The sequence below is a fragment of the Procambarus clarkii genome, chromosome 8 (assembly GCF_040958095.1).
Source record: "Procambarus clarkii isolate CNS0578487 chromosome 8, FALCON_Pclarkii_2.0, whole genome shotgun sequence".
Lineage (NCBI taxonomy): Eukaryota > Metazoa > Arthropoda > Malacostraca > Decapoda > Cambaridae > Procambarus > Procambarus clarkii.
Genome location: NC_091157.1, coordinates 10,318,531 through 10,341,303, shown reverse-complemented (window position 1 = coordinate 10,341,303; position 22,773 = coordinate 10,318,531). Strand labels below are relative to the sequence as shown.

Below are 22,773 nucleotides of genomic sequence, written 5' to 3'. Positions count from 1 at the left end.
GAGTATGGGCGGTCACGGGCGGGTGGGTGGCAGAGGTGCCGACACAGATGCCGACCGCCGCCCCCGACACGGGCTGGTGAAGAACATGTAATGGGTCGCTGCCAGAGGCGGAAGCCATGGGTGCCACTATTGGGGTAGGCTGGGAATGAGTGCCGCTGGCATAGGAACAGTACAATATGCCACTGCTACGGCGTCAAGGAGTGCCACTTCCTTAAGGTACTTGCAGGCGCAGCCTGGCTGGCACTCCCCGGGAAAATTGGGTATTAATGTTCGAATCGTTTAAACTTATTATAGCTAGGAAAGTACTAGGCAATATTAGTAAACATACTCACCACAGTATGTTAGTGTTCCCATACTCACCTTTCTGGAATATCCAGCCTCCTCCTCTTCCCTCCACTCATTGTCCCTCCCTCCTTCCCTCCTCTTCCAGCCTTGTACCTCCCATCCTCTCCACTCATAACCCTCCCCTCCTCTGCCCCTTCTCTACTTCCCTCCCTCCCTCCCTCCCAGGCGGGCAACAACTAAGGGAGTACAGGATTGCCACCTCCCGGTAATCACTCCTGAGATCTGAGTGCCCCGGTGCCTGCCATGTGCCGCTCCGAGGTGCCATTTAGTGCTTCAGACTGGCACCGGGCCATCCATTATCAGGCCAGTCAACGCCAAATGTTTTATAGTGAGTCACATATATGTCATAACCACGGTCGCGACTCAAGTGGTTGTCTCAGGAGTTATACGGAATGTTCTGTAACCCCAATGTTTTTTCCTTGCCCTCAATCGGAGGAGTATTTTTGAGTGCTCTTTATATGGTCGTCGGGGCATTTGGCAACTTCGTACGAGCGACATTAGAGAATTTATGTTATGAAAAGTGACGAATTTGAGTTTTTACATATTTTTAGCAGAAGTTCACAGTGATGCGTTATGCGTGTTAAATCCCTCAACTAGAGAGATAACGAAGGAAAAATATATTTCCGCATCCATATGGGTTACAAATTTACTAAAAATATCAACTCTTTGGCTAAGATATTCGATAAAAGATACCCATAAGGAGGAGGGCGGAGAGGGGTGGGGTGCGGGGGGTAGGAATGGGGTGGGGTGCGGGGGTGGGTGTTGGGGTGAGGGGTAGACGTTACTACTAATCTGACACTATTTCGCTAGTGCCATAAGGTTCATGTTCGCACCCAGCTGCACAGTACATTACGGATCGCGCAGAATAGTGCGTGTAACTGTCTCTATAAAAGTGTATAATCACGTCATTAGAGTGTTATTGAATGCACGATACAATCCTCCATAGCTCAGGAGTGATATACATATATATATATATATATATATATATATATATATATATATATATATATATATATATATATATATATATATATATATATATATATATATATATTTATATATCAAGAGTTACAAGATACACTTTAATTGGTCTTAATTGCTTCAAAGCAATGAAGCCAACTCTTAGTTTTGCCCGAAGAAACACCCCCAGTCACGGGTAGTTTGGTAATTTGCTCAGACATGCCATCAAAGAGGAGAGCCCTCCAGAATGTCACATCATTATTTATTTGTCAAGTCCTCTTAAAGATGAAACGCAATATTTTTATCAGAGTGATGAGTTGCTGACACAGTTGGAAATATCTGTGGCAGTATATATTATATATATATATATATATATATATATATATATATATATATATATATATATATATATATATATATATATATGCGAACAAGCCTGAATGGCTTAGTTATATATATATATATATATATATATATATATATATATATATATATATATATATATATATATATATATATATATATATATATATATATATATATATATATATATATATATATATATATATATATTGTGACGATAATCTCCTTCAAGAGATTGAGCCTGCTCTTCCCTCCATAATTACGTCTTCACAATTATATAAAAAGACTATGGAAGAAATGTCCAACAACGACAACAACACCAGCAAGGCTTGCCAGGGTGAGCAAAAACGTATGCAGCCAGCCACCTGTTCGAACTCCAACCACCAAACTACCCGTTGATCGCTACGGCTCCGCTGATTGGTCGCCGGTCTGGCTGCACCTGCCTCGCCCCCCCCCAATACTACCTGATGTCTGGGGTCGCCCCAACATCAGTCCTCAGAATGTTCAGTGCTTTCGTGGCCAGCACTCCTCCCAGCTAGACTCTAGCGTGTACTGAGAGAGGTGGTGGCTTTAAGCCAATATTCCAGCACCTCCCACTTAACTTTTGTGTTGCACTTCTTGTTATTTTGCCTTAACGTAACTTTTCATTGTGTCATTTAATTATTCTTATTATTTTGATTGATTTTATTATAAGAATTTGTTTGTGCATTATTTTCATGTTTTGATTTATTTAACGTCATTAAAATTTCATTGTTAAAGTTTTACTTGTGTTTTGTGTGTCTTCTCCTTACCTTACCACAGACGAAGTTCCAGTTTTACTATTTTTTTTTATAACTATGTGACGAGGCCATACCTCTAGCCTTAAACAGCCGAACACCAACGCGTTACCGTCACAATATATATATATATATGATGATGAATACAAAGACCTCATATACAGCTCGCTAGAATAGTCTGGTACAATGCATTAACAAATTCTACTTTAACTCTAACATCATGTGATACAACTATGGTGAATCTCATTATAACAATGAATAAAATAGTAGTTACTGGGCTGCAAGCCTTGTGTATATACAGCCAGAATTATTCTGCAAAGGGCTTAGACAAGTGAATTACTTTCCTGAGCTGTAGACGAGGTTGTCAAAGAAAACGGTTACCTTCTGGAGATGGGAAGGCTGTACAACGGTTGGGATACTAACACTCACCTGGAAAGAAAGAAAACGGATTAAGTTTTGTTGTTCAGCATTTTCTCATCAATAATCCTGTTGGTGTTGTAAGCAGTTTATATCATTCTACTGTATGTAAATGCATTATGAATACTACTGTTTTTTTACCTCTTCTGAATAATATCACTAGAGTGGCAGTTTTTTGTTTTATCTGTTTGTTAAATATTTCTAGTAAACTAACCTTCGTATACATAAGTGAAGCATAAGCGATATATGTATAAATTTAAGTTTAGCATTTTGGGTTAATTGTTCAGTATGTCATGATACATTCAGTAATGTCATGTATAACGTACTTAATCCTACATAATGTTAGTAATAGCCTTCTCTAATTATCAGATATGACGAAAATCCATTGTGTAACAAGGTAAATATTTTATTTTTAATCAATGTGATCGACAAGTTTTAATCAATTCTTAACAAATGGGATTCCTATTGTTACGAGTCATTAACATATACACTTTAATCAGCATAAACACCGGTCGTTGTTTCCCGTCTTCACATATACACAACACCTGTTCCATTGTTAGACAGGTGTTTCCGTCTACCCCGGTCCCTATCTAGCTATACCACAAGTGCTCTCTAAAGGTGTTACATTGTTCCAAGATGGAAGATATTATAGAAGGGAGGGAAGAGGGTCTATAGGAAATAGTGCAATCTAGAACAGTGCATCTGGCGGGTGCCGGGGGTGAGGCTCGGGACCAGACAGTTGCTACCCTCTTCTAAAGCTTCTTGCACCGTGACAAGACAAAAGCCTCGTGAACTCTCGCGGCGCGAAGAACTAGTGCATAAAATTGGGATGTAATACATTTAGATCTTTGTAAAGTTCAAGTTCAAGTATGTTTATTGAGACAAGAAAATACATCTCAGAGGGAAAGAGTAGCTTTGGCTATTTCTACCCCTCGTGACTTTGTAGTGTTGTGGGAATCAGTTGTATATTTTCTCTTTCAATTGACAGGATTAATCTGTTTGTTACAAGTTTGATATAAACTGCGTTTTAACATTCATGTTCATTGGAATTGTCTGATTATTAAGTACTGAACCTTATTTATTTTTATCGTGTGTGAAAACTAAGTAAATGAACGTTAATATTAGCTCACCCTTCACTGAGGTATAGGGAAGGGTGAGCTTCTAAGAAAATTCTGGTGTGGTTAACCCGTAGAGTTTCTTAGTACAACTTTGCAACTAATGTGAAGATATCGTCATAATGCACCCATAGTTTGCCTGTGCAGACTACTTATTACATGTTTCGTATAACTAACCAACCTGTCTGATGAAGATTTTAGCGTCAAGTAATTAGCTTTTTGACACATTGTACTCCCCTTCATATAGTGTAGGGAACCTGCACAAATGCAGATGTACTTAAATGTGTAATAAAAAAAGTATGTGCTATATATGTTAATAAACAAAATAAGAGTTTAAACAAATCCTGCCAAAAAAAAACTCACATAAATACTACCATCATAATGACACACTTATTTTATTTATAAACATATTTAGGTAAATAAGTTGTAGTGTACATAAGTTGTAATGTACCGAAAATGGCTTAATTACAAACAAAAATCCAGTATTAAATGGAAATGCCTGTCTGTTCGTGGGCAGATGAACCCCCAGAAGATAAGCTAGCAAGCAATACAGAAGCAGAGGCAAACTGAACTATCTATGTGTATTTACCTTTGGAGGAGTTCTCGCCAAAATAATAGGCACCGGACACTGCAAATAAAGACATTATATGCTTTATAATCACAGCAAAGGTACACAATACACACGATCATATATACTCTTGTATCTACTTATACGTGGAGGAAGTTTTTAACAGACAAGAGAGATGAGTAAATTATTTGATTATATGGGAGCATGAATGACGCTAAACAGTGAAGACCTTCCTAACTTTCTTGGTTTTCTGCAGAACAGATCGGTCATCTAGTCAAATATAAGCAACAAATAAGTTCATATACAGAGTCAAAAATAAAGATAAACAAAAGTTGAAATAACATTAAGCGTGCCGAAGAGAAAAATAGTATAGTCTATCCTGTTTATCTAATTCCGATTTTAGAAAAGGAGAAGCCTCGAGTGCTTCCTTCTTTTGCCACTAGATAGCAGCACCTGACGGCCTGGGCCACTGCTTGCTCACTCCATCTGTTGTTAAAAGCTCGAACTAATCGCAGCTCGTGTCAAAATCTAGATAAATTTCTTTCTTATCAGAACACGATAAAAATGAGAAAATACCATTAAAGACTGCTAGAGCAAAGTTAAGAACACCAAGTGATGGGCGGTGTTTTTTTCGCGTAAGCAAGAACACAGATTTTGTTCGTTATATATATATATATATATATATATATATATATATATATATATATATATATATATATATATATATATATATATATGTGTGTGTGTGTGTGTGTGTGTGTGTGTGTGTGTGTGTGTGTGTGTGTGTGTGTGTGTGTGTGTGTGTGTGTGTGTGTGTGTGTGTGTGTGTGTGTGTGTGTGTGTGTGTGTGTGTGTGTGTGTGTGTGCATATTATATACATATATAGGTCGACGTAAAAAGTGGTCTGCAATGGCAAACTTAGGATGCATTATGAGGATAACATCATAACATCAAGGACATTAGAGTGAATAAAGTAGCAATGATACAAAAATGTTCCCATCTCGCAGGATGGGTAGTCATACAGGGAGAATTTATTTGCACTGGCACACTTTGGGTGCCTTATGAGGATATCTTCGAGGACACTTGAGTTAATATAGTGAGTGCGAAGCTCCAGGTACCTCATGCCGGGGCATCTGAAGGGTCTAATAACTGGGCATTCAATAATGTAGTGTGTGAGATCATAACCCAGTGCACAGAGCTCACAGAGGTTGCACCTGTAGTGCTCAGGATTGGGAGATCCGTCACCTGAAGCCACCTGTCACAGGTAACGGTAACCCAACCTGATCCTGCCAACCACTGTGTCGCATACTCTAGTGGAAAGTTTTATTCTGCCCATATACATAGGTTTCGGATCTAAACAAATCATAGATATTTATACTGATCCTTTCAGGCCTTTGTGAGTCGGTAATTTCTCTTCTACTAGACCTGAGTGGATTTTTTTTTTGTTATTAATACATGAGGTACATCTGCATTTGTGCAGCTACCCTAGACTATATGAAGTGGAGTACAGTGTGTCAGAAAAGCTAACTAGGTGATGCTAAAAAATCCTCATCACACAGGATGGTTAGTCATACAGAGGCATGTGATAGGCAGTCTGCACTGGCAGACTCCGGAGGTATTTTGAGGATATCATCAACACAAGAGTGAATAAGATGAGTGGAAATTATATCGGAACGTATGGAAAGTCTGCGGGATTTACAGCCGTGGTTCACACACCATATAACTCTGCGGGAGCTGAACACCATCAATACTGAACTAGATTTTGTTATTGAAAGATTGTATATTATTATCTGTCATGCTTCTTGCTTTATACTGTATGACACTGGGCGTCATAACCCTGAGCTCATGCTTTGTGACAGTGTTACGCTGTCTCTGTGTCACCCTGCAGGCCGCCCCTCTGTCACCCTACAGGCCGCCCCTGTGTCACCCTACAGGCTGTTCCTGTCCACCTCCTGTTGGCTACTTTTATCAACGAAGACATAATGTGTCGTTGAGAGTTCCTCTCAGCGTTTTACATTAACGAAATCTCCTGGTTTTAACGACGGGATATTTCCAGGAAGACGGCAGTCTTCTAAACACACGAGGTCTTCAGTCGACGATAAATTTAATTGGATTGCGAGCAAATGTACAGATGTTCAGTGTAATGGCTTCAGGTCGTTTGGGATAAACTTGTACATAAACTTAACCAAAGGCTATCAAGTCCGCTTTTACGACTTATAAAAGCACTCTTGACGAGCGTTTTCGACGGCATCTATTACCATGCCTACGTGTCTATATGAGAGGACGAGATATAACATGTGACCCAACTCGCTTAAACGGGGTTCATCACCGTAACAGAAAAGCCAGTCCAACGTGACGCAATTCAGCGAGTCGTAATGAATAGGACCATTGAGATACTTTGATTGGAAATAAACATTTTGATAATCACAATGTTTACCCCAAAGTAAGGAGTGCGGGGAAGAACTTGTTAGGAGTATACGGTAACAACTTGTTAAGCGTATATGTGAACCAGTTGTTTAGAACACATGTGGGCCAGATCCTGACTTTTGCCTCTGACGGCCGTGTTTTATCTGAAAAACACATAAAACACCCACAAAAGACTGGTAAACCATTAAAGCCGCACCAGCTGACCTCCTCTTGCTGCCACCATCAGCATTTACATGTACACAAAGACTTAGATCCAAATGAAACCGAAATTTGGGGATTTGAGAACGTGATAAGTGTTTCGTGGTCTCAATATACGACTTGGATGTTATCTAGAGTAAAATAGCGACCAGGAGCGAGCAGAAGTCACCACCATCACCAGAGATAATGGTGCTCTCAGAGAGGATACATTTCACTTGTAGAGAGACTGTCAGTACGTAAATATTCCGTTCTCTTACGTACGAGCGAAGTTGTTTCCCATTTGGCTTTAAATATTATATACAGATTGAACAAAATATTGATATTTAGTAGTGATAAAGCCTTAGTTAAAAACGGATAAAAAAAACGAACTAACACCAAACTGTTCCAATGATCAAGATTCAGCTCCTGGGCTCTGTCTTTCAAATGGTCGATCGTCTAATGAAATAAATCCATACCTGGTTGCTTCTTGTCTTATCTGATTTTAGATCTATGGATTGAATTAGTCTGCTATTTACCCTACTAGTTCCTTCCTCCTTGCTTACTGGGTTTACAATGAAGATATATTTCTTGACATCCCTGTCGGTAGGCTGTGTGTCCAGCTTCCATGTTTCTCCTCTCGTTCAACTGCTCAACCTGATCTACCTGGCGGCAGACACATATTCGAGAGTTCTGCTTGATGCTAGATAGATGTTGGAGTGTCCGGGCTGCTGCCAGGTACATATTGTGATTGAATGCTCAACTTACTTTTGACGCAATGAACGTGAGGTAATATTCATATGTAACATCGATTTACAAAGCTATATTTCTGTTTGTTTATATTTCTGATTTTAAGCCTACCCTTTTTAAGTGAAGATTACACTTCCCTTCGTATGTGAATGTGGGAATATTGAAACAGTTCTGCATATAAAATTGGAATACTGAAGCAGTTCTGTGTATCAAATGGGAATACTGAATCAGTTCTGTGTATCAAATGGGTTGATACATAGATTACAGTCATCAAATGTGCTTATCTATTTAAACTGTAAACAGCTCTGACAGCTTTGACTTTATCTCTGGTAAGATTTCAGTAATATTGATATTAGTTTTACATTTAAACTGAAGATCCCAGATCGAATGCAAGAATAGTCCTGGGGGCTTGACTATGACTTTCCAAACTTAGGATGTGTAAGAACCGCTGATAAGGAAGGTGATCTGCGGTCATTACCTTGTTGAGGGAAGTGTCGAGTGGCGGCTCTGCCTACCTACGGTCCATGATAATCTCCGGCCGGTCAACAATTACACAATTATTGACCTGATATGATCTGGAGAAACTCGCCACTTGCTTTGGGCTTTGAAATTCTCATTACTCTTGCATGATCGGTGTTCCCTAATTATATTTTATCTGTGTGTTGTGGCTCATTAGTAATTAAACAGCTCTGATAGCTATGTAGATAAGATTAATTATGTAAGTTCTATTTAGATGATCGTCAGTAACAAGAAAAGTCTTACACAGATATTGACCTGTAGTTAGAAGTCACATCTCTTACAAAAGCTTGTTATTAATTACAAAAGGTATATATAACACGGATTTTTTTTAGCAAGTGATATAAACAATAATTTCCAACTTCTGATCCACCAAATTTACTTAAAAGTGATTTTGAAACATATTTCCGCAGCTCACCAATCCTCTCGGAAGTTAATTAGCTGAAGACAATTAATTACCGGCGATTTAATTATGTGCAGACAGCTAAGAGTGTTTTTTTTAGGAGATTTAATTACGCATATGTGTGTGTGTGCCTGTGAGTGTGTGCCTGTGTGTGTGTGCCTGTGAGTGTGTGCCTGTGAGTGTGTGCCTGTGTGTGTGTGTGTGTGTGTGTGTGTGTGTGCCTGTGAGTGTGTGCCTGTGTGTGTGTGCCTGTGAGTGTGTGCCTGTGTGCGTGTGCCTGTGAGCGTGTGCCTGTGAGCGTGTGCCTGTGAGCGTGTACCTGTGAGCGTGTGCCCGTGTGAGCCTGTGAGCGTGCGCGTGTGAGCGGCGCAGTAACTCCTTCACTCTGGCCTACCCAGCCCTGTGAGCGTGAGCGTGTGAGCAGCGCAGTAACTCCTTCACTCTGGCCTACCCAGCCCTGTCAGCGTGCGCGTGTGAGCGGCGCAGTAACTCCTTCACTCTGGCCTACCCAGCCCTGTGAGCGTGAGCGTGCACGTGTGAGCGGTGCAGTAACTCCTTCACTCTGGCCTACGCAGCCCTATGAGCGTGCGCGTGTGAGCGGCGCAGTAACTCCTTCACTCTGGCCTACGCCGCCCTGGACGAGAAGGGACTATTAACAAGCTCCTGCCCTCCATTGTGCCACGAGTCCTGCAAGTCAGCCGCCAGATATAAGATCTGGGAGATAATAATCATAAGCCACTCTTCTCTCAAAGCATAATTACCAGCGAGTCAAGTGATACTGTTGACCCTTACTGTATACTACCCCAAAGGTCAGTATTGCCGCGCAGGTGCTCGCCTCACCCTCATCGTCATCACTATCTCGCGGCAATACGGCACTTAAGCAAAAACCTAATTGCCACGCAGACTGATGCGACCGTCTGGAGAAAGCTGTAAGTTGTTACATGACAGTTGAGGTCAGTCATGTCCGACAATCATCAACCTTATCAACTAAGTTCCCATGATTGATGGGTTGCAGACCACTGGGTATAATTTCACTCGCTCCTTCACATTATCTTGTATTACCTTACAAATATCATAGATATTAAATAACTAATAACCTCAGTGAGTATAAAAGCACTCAAGGCCACTTAGGAGCACTGATCATTACCCCACTTTGTACAATGATATCTCAGAGTACGATGATACCATCAACAATATCTAATAAATATTGCTTGTGATGATACAAGTTGCTTGTGTAACGTTTTCTATTCATTCCGTTCATCATTAACTGTCTATTTACATATTTGTTATTTAAGTGATATAATCTATAGAAGTATCTTAATAAAAAACTGCGTTGTGGTAGAGTGTTTCATTTGTTGGGTGTAAACCCTTCTCTCAGTGAGTTTACGAGGTCATACACACAGACGACATAATATACACAGTGAGCGTGTATAGTGGGTCTCCGTCAATTCTGTATCGTGGCTACTGTAGCAGGAGCTCCATCACCGCTGTAGCGGGGGTTTCATCACAACGTTATCATGGGCTCCATCACCGCTGTAGCGGGGGTTTCATCACAACGTTATCATGGGCTCCATCACCGCTGTAGCGGGGGTTTCATCACAATGCTATCATGGGCTCCATCGCCCCTGTAGCGGGGGTTTCATCACAACGCTATCATGGGCTCCATCGCCGCTGTAGCGGGGGTTTCATCACAACGTTATCATGGGCTCCATCACCGCTGTAGCGGGGGTTTCATCACAACGCTATCATGGGCTCCATCACCGCTGTAGCGGGGGTTTCATCACAACGTTATCATGGGCTCCATCACCGCTGTAGCGGGGGTTTCATCACAACGTTATCATGGGCTCCATCACCGCTGTAGCGGGGGTTTCATCACAACGTTATCATGGGCTCCATCACCGCTGTAGCGGGGGTTTCATCACAACGTTATCATGGGCTCCATCACCGCTGTAGCGGGGGTTTCATCACAACGTTATCATGGGCTCCATCACCGCTGTAGCGGGGGTTTCATCACAACGTTATCATGGGCTCCATCACCCCTGTAGCGGGGGTTTCATCACAACGTTATCATGGGCTCCATCGCCGCTGTAGCAAGAGCTCCATCACCCCTGTAGCGGGGGTTTCATCACAACGTTATCATGGGCTCCATCGCCGCTGTAGCAAGGGGCTTCATCACCAGTCTAGCAGGGGCCCCATTAGCTCCAAGAGCCGGACATCACTGACGCTACACCAGATAATGAAAACAATCAGACTCGCTTATAAGCCGGATGTAATTAACAAGTTTTTAGACGTGGTGACTAGATGAGACGATCTCACAGAACTCGACCCACAGGGCGGAGTGGTAAGTTAGTCAGGGAAGTACTTGCATCAGTTTCAATATTAAAATTATTATATATATGTTTTGGTCTGTCTCATTATAAAACAAAAACAAAAAAATCCATGCAACAGTAGTGTAGTATTTTCATTGACCTGTGGAAATATGTGCTATGAGGTTCGTCTGACAGGCAATTTGCAGGTTTAATTTCAGAGTTGAGGTACACGACAGCAGCAGCCGCTAAGTAGCGTGGAAGATTACCTTAGTAACAACAACTCATTGGTTCATATCCTCGACTTTGATTTGTCAGCAGTGAAAGGTTAGATTTTCGGTGCCTTGGGCCAGATACACGAAGCAGCTACACAAGTACTTTCGAACGTGTACATCTTTCCTTAATCTTTAGCGGCTTTGATTACATTTATTAAACAGTTTACAAGCATTAAAACTTTCCAATCAACTGTTGTTATTGTTATAAACAGCCTCCTGGTGCTTCGGAGCTCATTAACTGTTTAATAATTGTAAACAAAGCCGCCAAAGATTGAGAAAAGATGGACAGGTTCGTAAGTGTTTGCGTAACTGCTTCGTGAATCTGGCCCTTTGCTTGTGGGGACGTTTGGTTTTTTATTCGGTGGTGAAGATGTTAATGAAGGTGGTTGATGCTGAAATAGAGAAGAAAGCATTCTCCTCTGGCTACCAGGAGCCTCCACGACGCCTCCATCACCACCAGTACAGTGCCCTTCGTGTACCTTCTTCACCTCCAACAACTACTTGGCCTGGACGGTAGAACGACGGTCTCGCTTCATGCAGGTCGGAGTTCAATCCCCCGACCGTCCAATTCCTTTACCCCCCGTCCTATCTCAAATCCTTATCCTGACCCCTTTCATGTGCTATATAGTCTTGATGGTTTGGCGCATTCCAAAATGAAACAATTCGTTGAAAATAAAGAAAATCACTCGGCCTATTAGGCAAATCTTAATTCCTTTCCGTTACCTCCACCTCCTGCATGAGTTCCTGTATTACTTCAAGCTTCCACTTATCCTCGCTCCTGTTACATAAATTCACCGCATCCACTGTTCATCGAAGTTGTTGCCTTAGATTCAGCTACTCGCAACAAAATATTCCAAGTAGCACGGGCTATGGTGAGCCCGTAGTGGATTTACCTGACACAGGAGCGGGGGCTATAACTTTTGTACGATCACAGTTTATCAAGACCTTTTTATTTCCCATTTCACCTCTTTTGGGCCTCAGTGGGTAACTTTAAGGTCAATGATCCCGTTTTTCGACTCCCTCTTTATATTTGAATTTGATATACGAATAATCAACTCAGTATTCATAAGTGTTCTCTGCTGACTCTGTGGTCGAGGATCTACCAGCCTGCTGGGAGGCTGACGCGTGTTAGGGATGAATTACTCGCGGTTAAGAATAATAGTGGCGATAAATAGTTTAACTGCATGCTGGAGGTAACAGTGTAATCTCCGCTCCAGGCTGGACCCGGATTCACGAAGCAGTTGCGCCAGTACTTACTAACCTGTGCATCTTTTCACAGTCTGTGGCGGCTTCGTTTACAATTATTAAACAGTTAATGAGCTCCGAAGCACCAGGAGGCTGTTTATAACAATAACAACAGTTGATTGGGAAGGTTTCATGCTTGTAAACTGTTTAATAAATGTAACCAAAGCCGTCAAAGGAAAGATGTACACGTTCGTAAGTACTTGCGTAACTGCTTTGTGAATCCGGGTCCAGACCAGTGGTTAGTGCAAGAAGTTTCGTGACTTTTAAGAATCTAATGAATCAACACTTCTTGTGTGGTCGTGTCCGCGCCTTCATGGTAGACAACCATTTGAAATTATCATAAGTTTAATGCCGTTTTATTTTCGATGAATTATTTTCTTGCATAATTTCGTAGAGTTCGTCGCCCTCATAAATGAATTCATCTCAGGGGGCCTAACAGCTTAGTGGACAACGCTCGGTATTCATAGTCTTGAGGTCCCGGGTTCGATCCCCGGTGGTGGCGGAAACACATGGGCAGAGTTTCTTTCACCTCGATACACATGTTCACCTAGCAGCAAATAGGTACCTTGGAGTTAGACAGCTGCTACGGGCGTCTTCCTTGGGGTAACAAAAAGGAGGCCTGGTCGAGGACCGGGCCGCGGGGACGCTAAGCCCCGAAATCATCTCAAGATAACCTAATCTTGCGATCAACTTTACTAGGAGAAACAGAGAAGGATTATATACCTTTTTTCATTATAGTCTGCGAATCGAGGCAATATCCTTGAATCCTGGGTGCCACGAAACCTCGCCTGGGCAGCCAGGTTCCCACCAAGTCCAACCCTGGGTTGCCAGAGTGCCGGACTTACAGAGACCACGGACGGGATGTACACGGGACTTGAGCCGGACTCCGTCTAAATATAAAACATGTAAGTTTTTGGTAGGTTGATTCCCACGGCGTGAAATGTCTGGCGATCTAGGCCAGGCTTTTTCTGAGGAGGGAAGTAACTGCCTGAGGCAAAGAATGGGAAGGAGGGGGGTGGGATGGACGGATGGTGGGATGGAAAGAGAGATGGTTGTAGACAGAGGGAAGGATGGAAGTAGAGATTAATGAGTGGAGGAAAGAAGGATTTGCTTTCCTTTCCTGCGGTGGTCCTGTGAGGGAGAGTGTTTGTGCTGCTCATCTCACCTCCTCTCCTCCGGTGCTACTGATCCCTTTTCCATAGTTCCTCTCCTTTCCATTTTTTCCCCTTTCCCACGTTACATAATAACTTCCCATCGTCCCGTGTCTTCGTCACATTCTCTTACTAAATATGAACAATCTTCCTCATATTCTTATACATATTCTTCTCCATTGCTCCTTCTCTTCATCTTTTCCGCTATGTATATTTTATCTTCGGCTGTTGAAATATCGGCAACATCGGCCGCAGAAATGATGCCGCGACTATCAGTATATTACTAGTATTATCAGACTAAGTGAGACGTTTGATATAATTTAGTATATTGCAGCATAGATTATATTGTTTATAAGAAATAGTTGAGGACCTGACTCTTGCCCTGACTCGTCCCCCTGGCGGAGAGGAAAGCCAAGCCTCTAATCATGAGTTATTGAACATTATATAATAACAAATCAAGCTCTAAGCAGAGTTTAATTAGAAGTGCTTGAAACAAGAGACGAGGGAGTTTGTGGTCAGCGCTGCGGTGCGGAGCTCAGCTATGAAAAACAGAGCACAGCGTCTGGCCTCCTGTTATTACCGTCATCACCAGGATAGCATTGACCTCTTAATGAATGTAATCTTGTTATCACCATCAAGCCCCTTTTCCAGTCACTGCGATAACGCACTGATAAGCGTCCAGTCGTAAAAGTGTCACTAACATCTGAGCTATTGAAGGGGAGAATTGGATGATGTAAAACAAGTACTGGGAAGGTAGTAGGAGGAAATAAGGTGGTATGAGAGAGGGAATTAGTTTGGTAACACCTCAATGTGGTGTTTGTGTCGGGAGGGGAGAGTGACATGCACTAGGGAGAGTTAGCGACGAAGGAACAGGATATTTGTTGTAAATTAAAACAAACAATGGGTTGTTGCAGAATATTTTGAGATGTTAAAATCAATGATAGAATGTTATAGCAGTTTTTTGATGTAACATAAGACGATGGGATGAAGCTGTGGATGAAGGGATGGCCAGAGACGATACATGGTCGTCGAAGGCAATATTGGCCACTGTCCAAGACAACACTGGCCACTGTCCAAGACAACACTGGCCACTGTCCAAGACAACACTGGCCACTGTCCAAGACAACACTGGCCACTGTCCAAGACAATACTGGCCACTGTCCAAGACAATACTGGCCACTGTCCAAGACAACACTGACCACTGTCCAAGACAACACTGGCCACTGTCCAAGACAACACTGGCCACTGTCCAAGACAACACTGGCCACTGTCCAAGACAACACTGGCCACTGTCCAAGACAATACTGGCCACTGTCCAAGACAATACTGGCCACTGTCCAAGACAACACTCGCCACTGTCCAAGACAATACTGGCCACTGTCCAAGACAACACTGGCCACTGTCCAAGACAATACTGGCCACTGTCCAAGACAACACAGGCCACTGTCCAAGACAACACAGGCCACTTTCTAAGACAACACTGGCCACTTTCTAAGACAACACTGGCCACTTTCTAAGACAACACTGGCCACTTTCTAAGCCAACACTGGCCACTTTCTAAGCCAACACTGGCCACTTTCTAAGACAACACTGGCCACTTTCTAAGACAACACTGGCCACTTTCTAAGACAACACTGGCCACTTTCTAAGACAACACTGGCCACTTTCTAAGACAACACTGGCCACTTTCTAAGACAACACTGGCCACTTTCCAGGACAAAACTGGCCAGTGTCCAAGGCAACACTATCCACATGACACAATTGCTGACGTGAGGGGGTGCAAGAGAAACTGTTGTTTAATCTGCCAACCTCAACATGAGAACATATCCTCCAACAGAACCCAAATAACGAGACTAGCGAAGGACCCGGCGGCGGGCTACAACCTTGACCTGTCTTCACTATGTGTCTGACTGGTCCAGGACCACACAGTGTGTGTTGGGAAGACCCCAGGACTCCGCAATGGAGGTTTAGTAGACATAGAACCCCACAGTGGGTGGCGGGAAGGCCAGGGATCGCACAGTGGGTGAAGATGCCCTGGATTTCACAGTGGGTGGCGGGAATGCCCAGGATCTCACAGTGGGTGGTGGAGATGCCCTGAACCCCACAATGGGTGGCGGGGATGCCCTGGACCTCACAGTGGGTGGCGGGAAGGCCAGGGATCGCACAGTGGGTGGAGATGCCCTGGATTCCACAGTGGGTGGCGGAGATGCCCTAGATTCCACAGTGGGTGGCGGAGATGCCCTGGATTCCACAGTGGGTGGCGGAGATGCCCTAGATTCCACAGTGGGTGGCGGGGATGCCCTGGACCTCACAGTGGGTGGCGAGAAGGCCAGGGATCGCACAGAGGGTGGAGATGCCCTGGATTCCACAGTGGGTGGCGGAGATGCCCTAGATTCCACAGTGGGTGGCGGAGATGCCCTGGATTCCACAGTGGGTGGCGGAGATGCCCTGAACCCCACAGTGGGTGGCGGAGATGCCCTGAACCCCACAGTGGGTGGCGGAGATGCCCTGGATTCCACAGTGGGTGGCGGGGATGCCCACAGTGGAGAGTATCTCGCACAATTGCCAAATATATATATATATATATATATATATATATATATATATATATATATATATATATATATATATATATATATATATATATATATATATATATATATATATATATATAACAGACTCTGTAACTCTGGTATGCTGGTATATATATATACCATATACTATACAAAGCCAGGAGAGAAATTCCGAGTGGGGTAGAGAGGTTCGTTAGTGGGGTGGGGTTGGTAATTGCGGTTGACTGGTTGGGGGGTAAGCCTGGTAGTCGGGTGGGGAGGGTAGGGAGGTGGTGTTTGGGGTGGTGGGGGGGGGAACCTCAGCTGGATATACGCCGACGGGGGTGCCACTCCCTGACCCCGAGGACACGAACTGGAGTGCAGAGGCCTGGTGATGGGGTGATTATCCCGAGAGAGTGAGAGAGAGAGAGAAAAAGAGAGAGAGAGAGAGAGAGAGAGAGAGAGAGAGAGAGAGAGAGAGAGAGAGAGAGAGAGAGAGAGAGAGAGAGAGAGAGAGAGAGAGAGAGAGAGAGAGAGAGAGAGAGAGAGAGAGAGAGAGAGAGAGAGAGAGAGAGAGAGAGAGAGAGAGAGAGAGAGAGAGAGAGAGAGAGAGAGAGACAGACAGAGACAGAGACAGAGACAGAGGGAGAGGGAGAGGGAGAGAGAGAGAGGGAGAGAGAGAGAGTGTGGAGAACAGAAATATGTAACCAAGGCTCCTCTTTTTCCCCTAAAAAAATAATAGAGACGAAAAACTTTTCTGAAGATAAAGAGCTGAGGCGCGAGCAGGGAGGTGAAAAGGCACAGAGCTTGCAACACGGGGTAAGCGATGTCTTCATATCTGCATAGATTAAGACTTAAGATAAAGTCGAAGCTGTGAGCACAGATAAGGGATGAAGCGAAGGCGGAGGAGAAGTACAATACAGGATATTAGGAAGAGATGGCGGAAGAGAGCAGAGATCCTCCTCTATTCGAACCTTTCCTTGTATCCTTTTCTTGGTCATACCTTGGTGGAGTTCAAGGAGTTCTTCAAGGTCCCCAAGGCCGACCCGGGGTCAAGCCTGACTTGTGAGACTTTGGACCAAAAGACTGTTGCTTGGAGCGGCCCGCAGACCCACATATCCACTCCAGCCCGGTTGAGCCGGCACTTCTTGAAAAAAGGTATACAGTTTTCAGTTAAATACGTTCACGTTTGTACCGGCAATATTTCTTATGCTCGCTGGGTGGATGTTGAACAACAGTGGACCTCTGACGTTCATGCAGTCTTCTCTGATTATGTCTATGGTGCTCTGTTCATCACTTGCTCTATTCTGTATTTCCTTCCATATCGTTCACTCCAGTATGTTGTTATTTTACTGTGTATTTTGGGGAACTTGCCCCTCCAGTATTTTAAATGTGTATATTATTTGCTACCTCTCTCGTCTCCTTTATAAAGAGTACATTTAAACTGCCTAATTTTGTCACTGTCAAAACTGATGCTGAGGATCACGAATGGCTCCGGGTGTTCCTGGTTGGGTCAACCAGTGCCAGTGCCACACCTAAGACGGAGATCCACACCCACATACTTCTTCCCTGAGACATTGTTACATATCATATCCAGGAGAAAGAAAAGATTCAACTTCACATGCACAAACAGAAGATAATTGCTCCTAGAATCTTCTTTAAACTCTGGTTCGTGAAGGGAGCTCCCTTTCCCTTCCCTGCATCCCTACGGAGCTGATGTTGATGCGGCACTGTGCTCCAGCGACTACACAGAATAGATTGTAGATGGATTTTCTTTAGGGGATGATGCAGAAGCTTTTAAAACGAACCTTTAACGGAAGCTATTTCCCTGCGTCAGGATGGACTATTATGCATCATGGTCGTCTCAGATCGCTAGACTGTATGGATGTATTGGTATCTTTCAGGCTCTGAGGATAAATGACTCGTTTGTTGTGCCCTGATTGTGGTGTCATAGGCGGATGGATCGGCAGTGTAACGCGAGGCGCTAAGTCGAGGGAAGAAAAAGGTTGATTAAGCAACTAATCACTATGAAGCTGCCAGTGTAGAGCTCTGGAAAATTATGGTCAAGAGAAATGATTAATGTCATTGTGGGAGGACAGTGTACTAGTTCTGTAAGGTAATATACTGGCGCTAGCAGGGTATACTGGCTGTGGGAAGGTATACTGGTGTTGTGAGAGTATACTCTCTTTCAGAAGGTATCCCTGGCTTAGGCAGGATAAATTGTACTGGCATTAGGAGGGTATGCTAATAATACTAACTCGTTTTGTAGAAGACAGGAAGCTTGTGAATATGTATATATATTTTAGGACTGGAGTGAGGTTCCTTGAGGTCGACCCTCCCTACGATTCAACCCCATAACATTGACCTATCTCTCGGGTACCTATTGACAGTTTGGTGAACAGAGGAGAACAGAGAGATAATACGAGGAGACTCCTTAAACGATAGGTATACACACACACACACACACACACACACACACACACACACACACACACACACACACACACACACACACACACACACACACACACACACACACACACACACACACACACTCTCTCTCTCTCTTACTCTCTCCCTCCTTAAGATGTGTCCTAAAACACCTACACTACACCCCTACCCACCTACACTTCACACCTACCCACCTACAATCCAATCCCTACTCTCCTACACTCCACCCCTTCCCACCTACAAACTCCAATCCCTACCCACCTACACTCCTCCCCTACCCACTTACACTCCAATCCCTACCCACCTACATTCCACCACTACCCACCTACACTCCTCCCCTACCCATATACACTCCTCCCCTACCCACCTACATTCCACCCCTACCCACCTACACTCCAATCCATACCCACCTACCCCCAGGCCTAGTGTAGTGTCTGCTGTACTGGGAATCCTTCCTTCCCTCCTTCATTAACTAATTTTGTTGCTATTCTTGTGATACCTTCGTGTCTCCTTCCCTCTCTTCCTCCCTCCATCCCTCCCTCCTTCCCTCTCTCCCTCCCTCCATCCCTCACTCCCTCACTCCTTCCCTCCCTGTGTCTGTTCCTGGGTTATGTATTCATAGAAAAGCAATTCAGAATACTGTTTTATTGTTCTCTAGTCATTAAGGGTGTGGTGGTATGGGAGACGGACTAGAGGGGATGGGACATGGGTGACTCGAGGAGGGGTTGTGGGGTGGGAGAGAGAGGGGGGGCTCGGGGGTTGAGGGTGGGGGGGGGAGAGGGGAAATGAAGAGAGGGGTTGAATGGGTTGGGTAAGCCCAGCTCATTTAAGAGACAACTATGTGTAGCTCGCGCGACCATTTGGTCACCACTTGGTCCGGGAGACATCTCCCGTCACGCAGGGTGCAGTTGCGCCTCCACAGATCTTCAGTATCATCTTTTGATACTGGTAATGGCTCGAAAGAGCCACCACTTACGGGCTATTCATGCCCGTGCCACCTCTTGGGTGGCTTAATCTTCATCAATCATCAATCAATCAGTAGCTCGCGCGCGCTCTCACTCACACCTCTCACACACGCACGCCCACACACGCACGCCTACACACGCACGCCCACACTCGCACGTGTCCTCTATTTTCAGTACGGCCATTTACGTGCGTTTCTTTCGCCTTTACATCGTTATTTACCCTCATGCTAATTCTTGTTGCTGGCTCCACATGCTTCTTAGTATGATATCAATCATGTGCGCACAAGACTCATGCACGCTCATCACTCATGCGTCAACATGACTCATGCGTGCACATCGCTCTTGCGTGCACATAACTCATGTTTATACATCAACCGAATACGCACATCCCAAATCATCATTGCACGAGTGTTAACATTCACTACTGACGCACTCAAAACAGAGATTTCCTGAACCCACTCATCCAAATCTTCGCCGCACGCACTCACGCAAATCAGTTACACAGATGTACGCTACAGTCACTTATGATGCAGTAGAAACTATTCTGCTTACAAACAAGTAGAGCTTCTAATGACGCACTAACGCAGACTAACGCTACGCACACGCACGCACATTTTCGCTACAAACACTCACGCACATTATATATATATATATATATATATATATATATATATATATATATATATATATATATATATATATATATATATATATATATATATATATATATGTCTTACCTAGTAGCCAGAACGCACTTCTCAGCCTACTATGCAAGGCCCGATTTGCCTAATAAGCGAAGTTTTCCTGAATTATTATATTTTCTCTAATTTTTTTCTTATGAAATGATAAAGCTACCCATTTTATTATGTATGAGGTCAATTTTTTTATTGGAGTTAAAATTAACGTAGATATATGACCGAAGCTAACCAACCCTACCTAACCTAACCTAACCTATCTTTATAGGTTAGGTTAGGTTAGGTAGCCAAAAAAGTTAGGTTAGGTTAGGTTAGGTAGGTTAGGTAGTCGAAAAACAATTAATTCATGAAAACTTGGCTTATTAGGCAAATCGGGCCTTGCATAGTAGGCTGAGAAGTGCGTTCTGGCTACTAGGTACGACATTATATATATATATATATATATATATATATATATATATATATATATATATATATATATATATATATATATATATATATATATATATATATATTACTGTATGTAGGTTAGATTAGCATTTTTAAAAGCACTATAATCACCTTCTGTGGTTGAGTGTTCTGTAAATCACAGAACTATGTGCGTTTAACACATCTCTAACCCTGTCCATGGAGGCCAGAAGTAAATGTACATATGTTGGTTAGCATTATAAATGTGTGGCCACGTCTGTGGTAGAAAAAAAACCGCGCACGTGATCATTTTGCAAGCTGTGGCTTGCTTCCGTTCAGGTGCACACACACGCGCGCGCGCCCACCCACACACACACACACACACACACACACACACACACACACACACACACACACACGCACACACACATACACACACACACACACACACACACACACACACACACACACACACACACACACACACACACACACACACACACACACACACGCACACACACACACACACACACACACACACACACAGGGGTAGATAAAGACAGTTTATTTAACACAAGGGGCAGACGCACTAGGGGACACAGGTGGAAACTGAGTGCCCAAATGAGCCACAGAGATGTTAGAAAGAACTTTTTTAGTGTCAGAGTGGTTGACAAATGGAATGCATTAGAAAGTATTGTGGTGGAGGCTGACTCTATACACAGTTTCAAGTGTAGATATGATTGAGCCCAATAGGCTCAGGAACCTGTACACCTGTTGATTGACAGTTGAGAGGCGGGACCAAAAAGCCGAAGCTCAACCCCCGCAAGCACAACTCGGCGAGTACCCTCCTCCCCCCCCCAACACACACACACACAGGAAGCAGCCCGTAGCAGCTGTGTAACTCCCAGGTATCTATTTACTGCTAGGTGAACTGGGGCATCAAGGTGAAAGAAACACTGCCCATTTCTTTCCGCCTGCGCCAGGGAAAGAACTTCGTAGTCCTAAGAACCCGGTCCTTAGGACTACGAAACCCGAGTGCTGTTCACTCACCTGTCAGGCCCATGTGTGTGTGTGTGTGTGTGTGTGTGTGTGTGTGTGTGTGTGTGTGTGTGTGTGTGTGTGTGTGTGTGTGTGTGTGTGTGTGTGTGTGTGTGTGTGAAATATATGCAGTCAATATGGAACAGGAAAGTTGATCGCGAGTCAATACATTAGACATTAGACAACCGATGGTTAGAATTGGGGTCCAAGAGCTAATATCTCGCTCCTGCAGATGCAAATCGCACATATATACAAATCGTACATAGGTGCAGCAAGTCATTCAAATATACACACACACATTATCACGACACCTACAGGCCGACATGGGATCAGTATTCGCCTTTCCCGAAAAGTAGGAGGGAAACGGCAGGAGTAGCAGCAGCTACAGTGGCGTCGAACTGACGTCAGCGACGTCGGCGGTGACGGCAGTAGACGGGGCGGTGGCGACGGATGATCCCTGTCAGTGTGTGCAGCTCGACTATCGCCCGTCACCGCCGCCAGACGGGCCGCAGCGTAGCTAGACAGTCGTCAAGGTTGCAGCGCTAACACCACTATTCTTGCGCTCGTGGCCATGGGATTGACTGGTGACGGGGCGGAGCGTAAGACGGAGGGAACTTTGGAGGATGATAGGGAAGAAATAAGGAGGAGAAAGAGGAGAAGAAGCATAAGTGGAGGTACAGGAGAAGCGGTAGTAGGTAGAGGGGGAAAGCAGGTTGAGCAGACCTAGACATACATACACATACAATCATACATACATACATACACTAAACTGGCACTAATCTAAATGGGTCAACGTGAGGCAAGTCTAGTGTAAGAGCATCTCCCACACTCCACTTGTGGCGTCTTGGTCCTCACAAGATGCCGGTGAATAAG

General features: G+C 43.8%; 1 protein-coding gene across 8 annotated transcripts in view; it reads right to left on the bottom strand.

The window, feature by feature from the left end:
• LOC123759757 (paired box protein Pax-5-like) overlaps positions 1–22,773 on the bottom strand; it is a 205,231-nt gene that overhangs the window by 103,222 nt on the left and 79,236 nt on the right. For 7 of the 8 annotated variants that reach the window (XM_069317196.1, XM_069317197.1, XM_069317192.1 and 4 more), the window contains exon 4: positions 4,566–4,604. The exons of the other annotated variant lie outside the window; for it this stretch is intronic. In XM_069317196.1, coding sequence (XP_069173297.1) covers positions 4,566–4,604 — 39 coding nt within the window. The remainder of the gene's footprint in view (positions 1–4,565; positions 4,605–22,773) is intronic. 8 annotated transcript variants of the gene reach the window in all.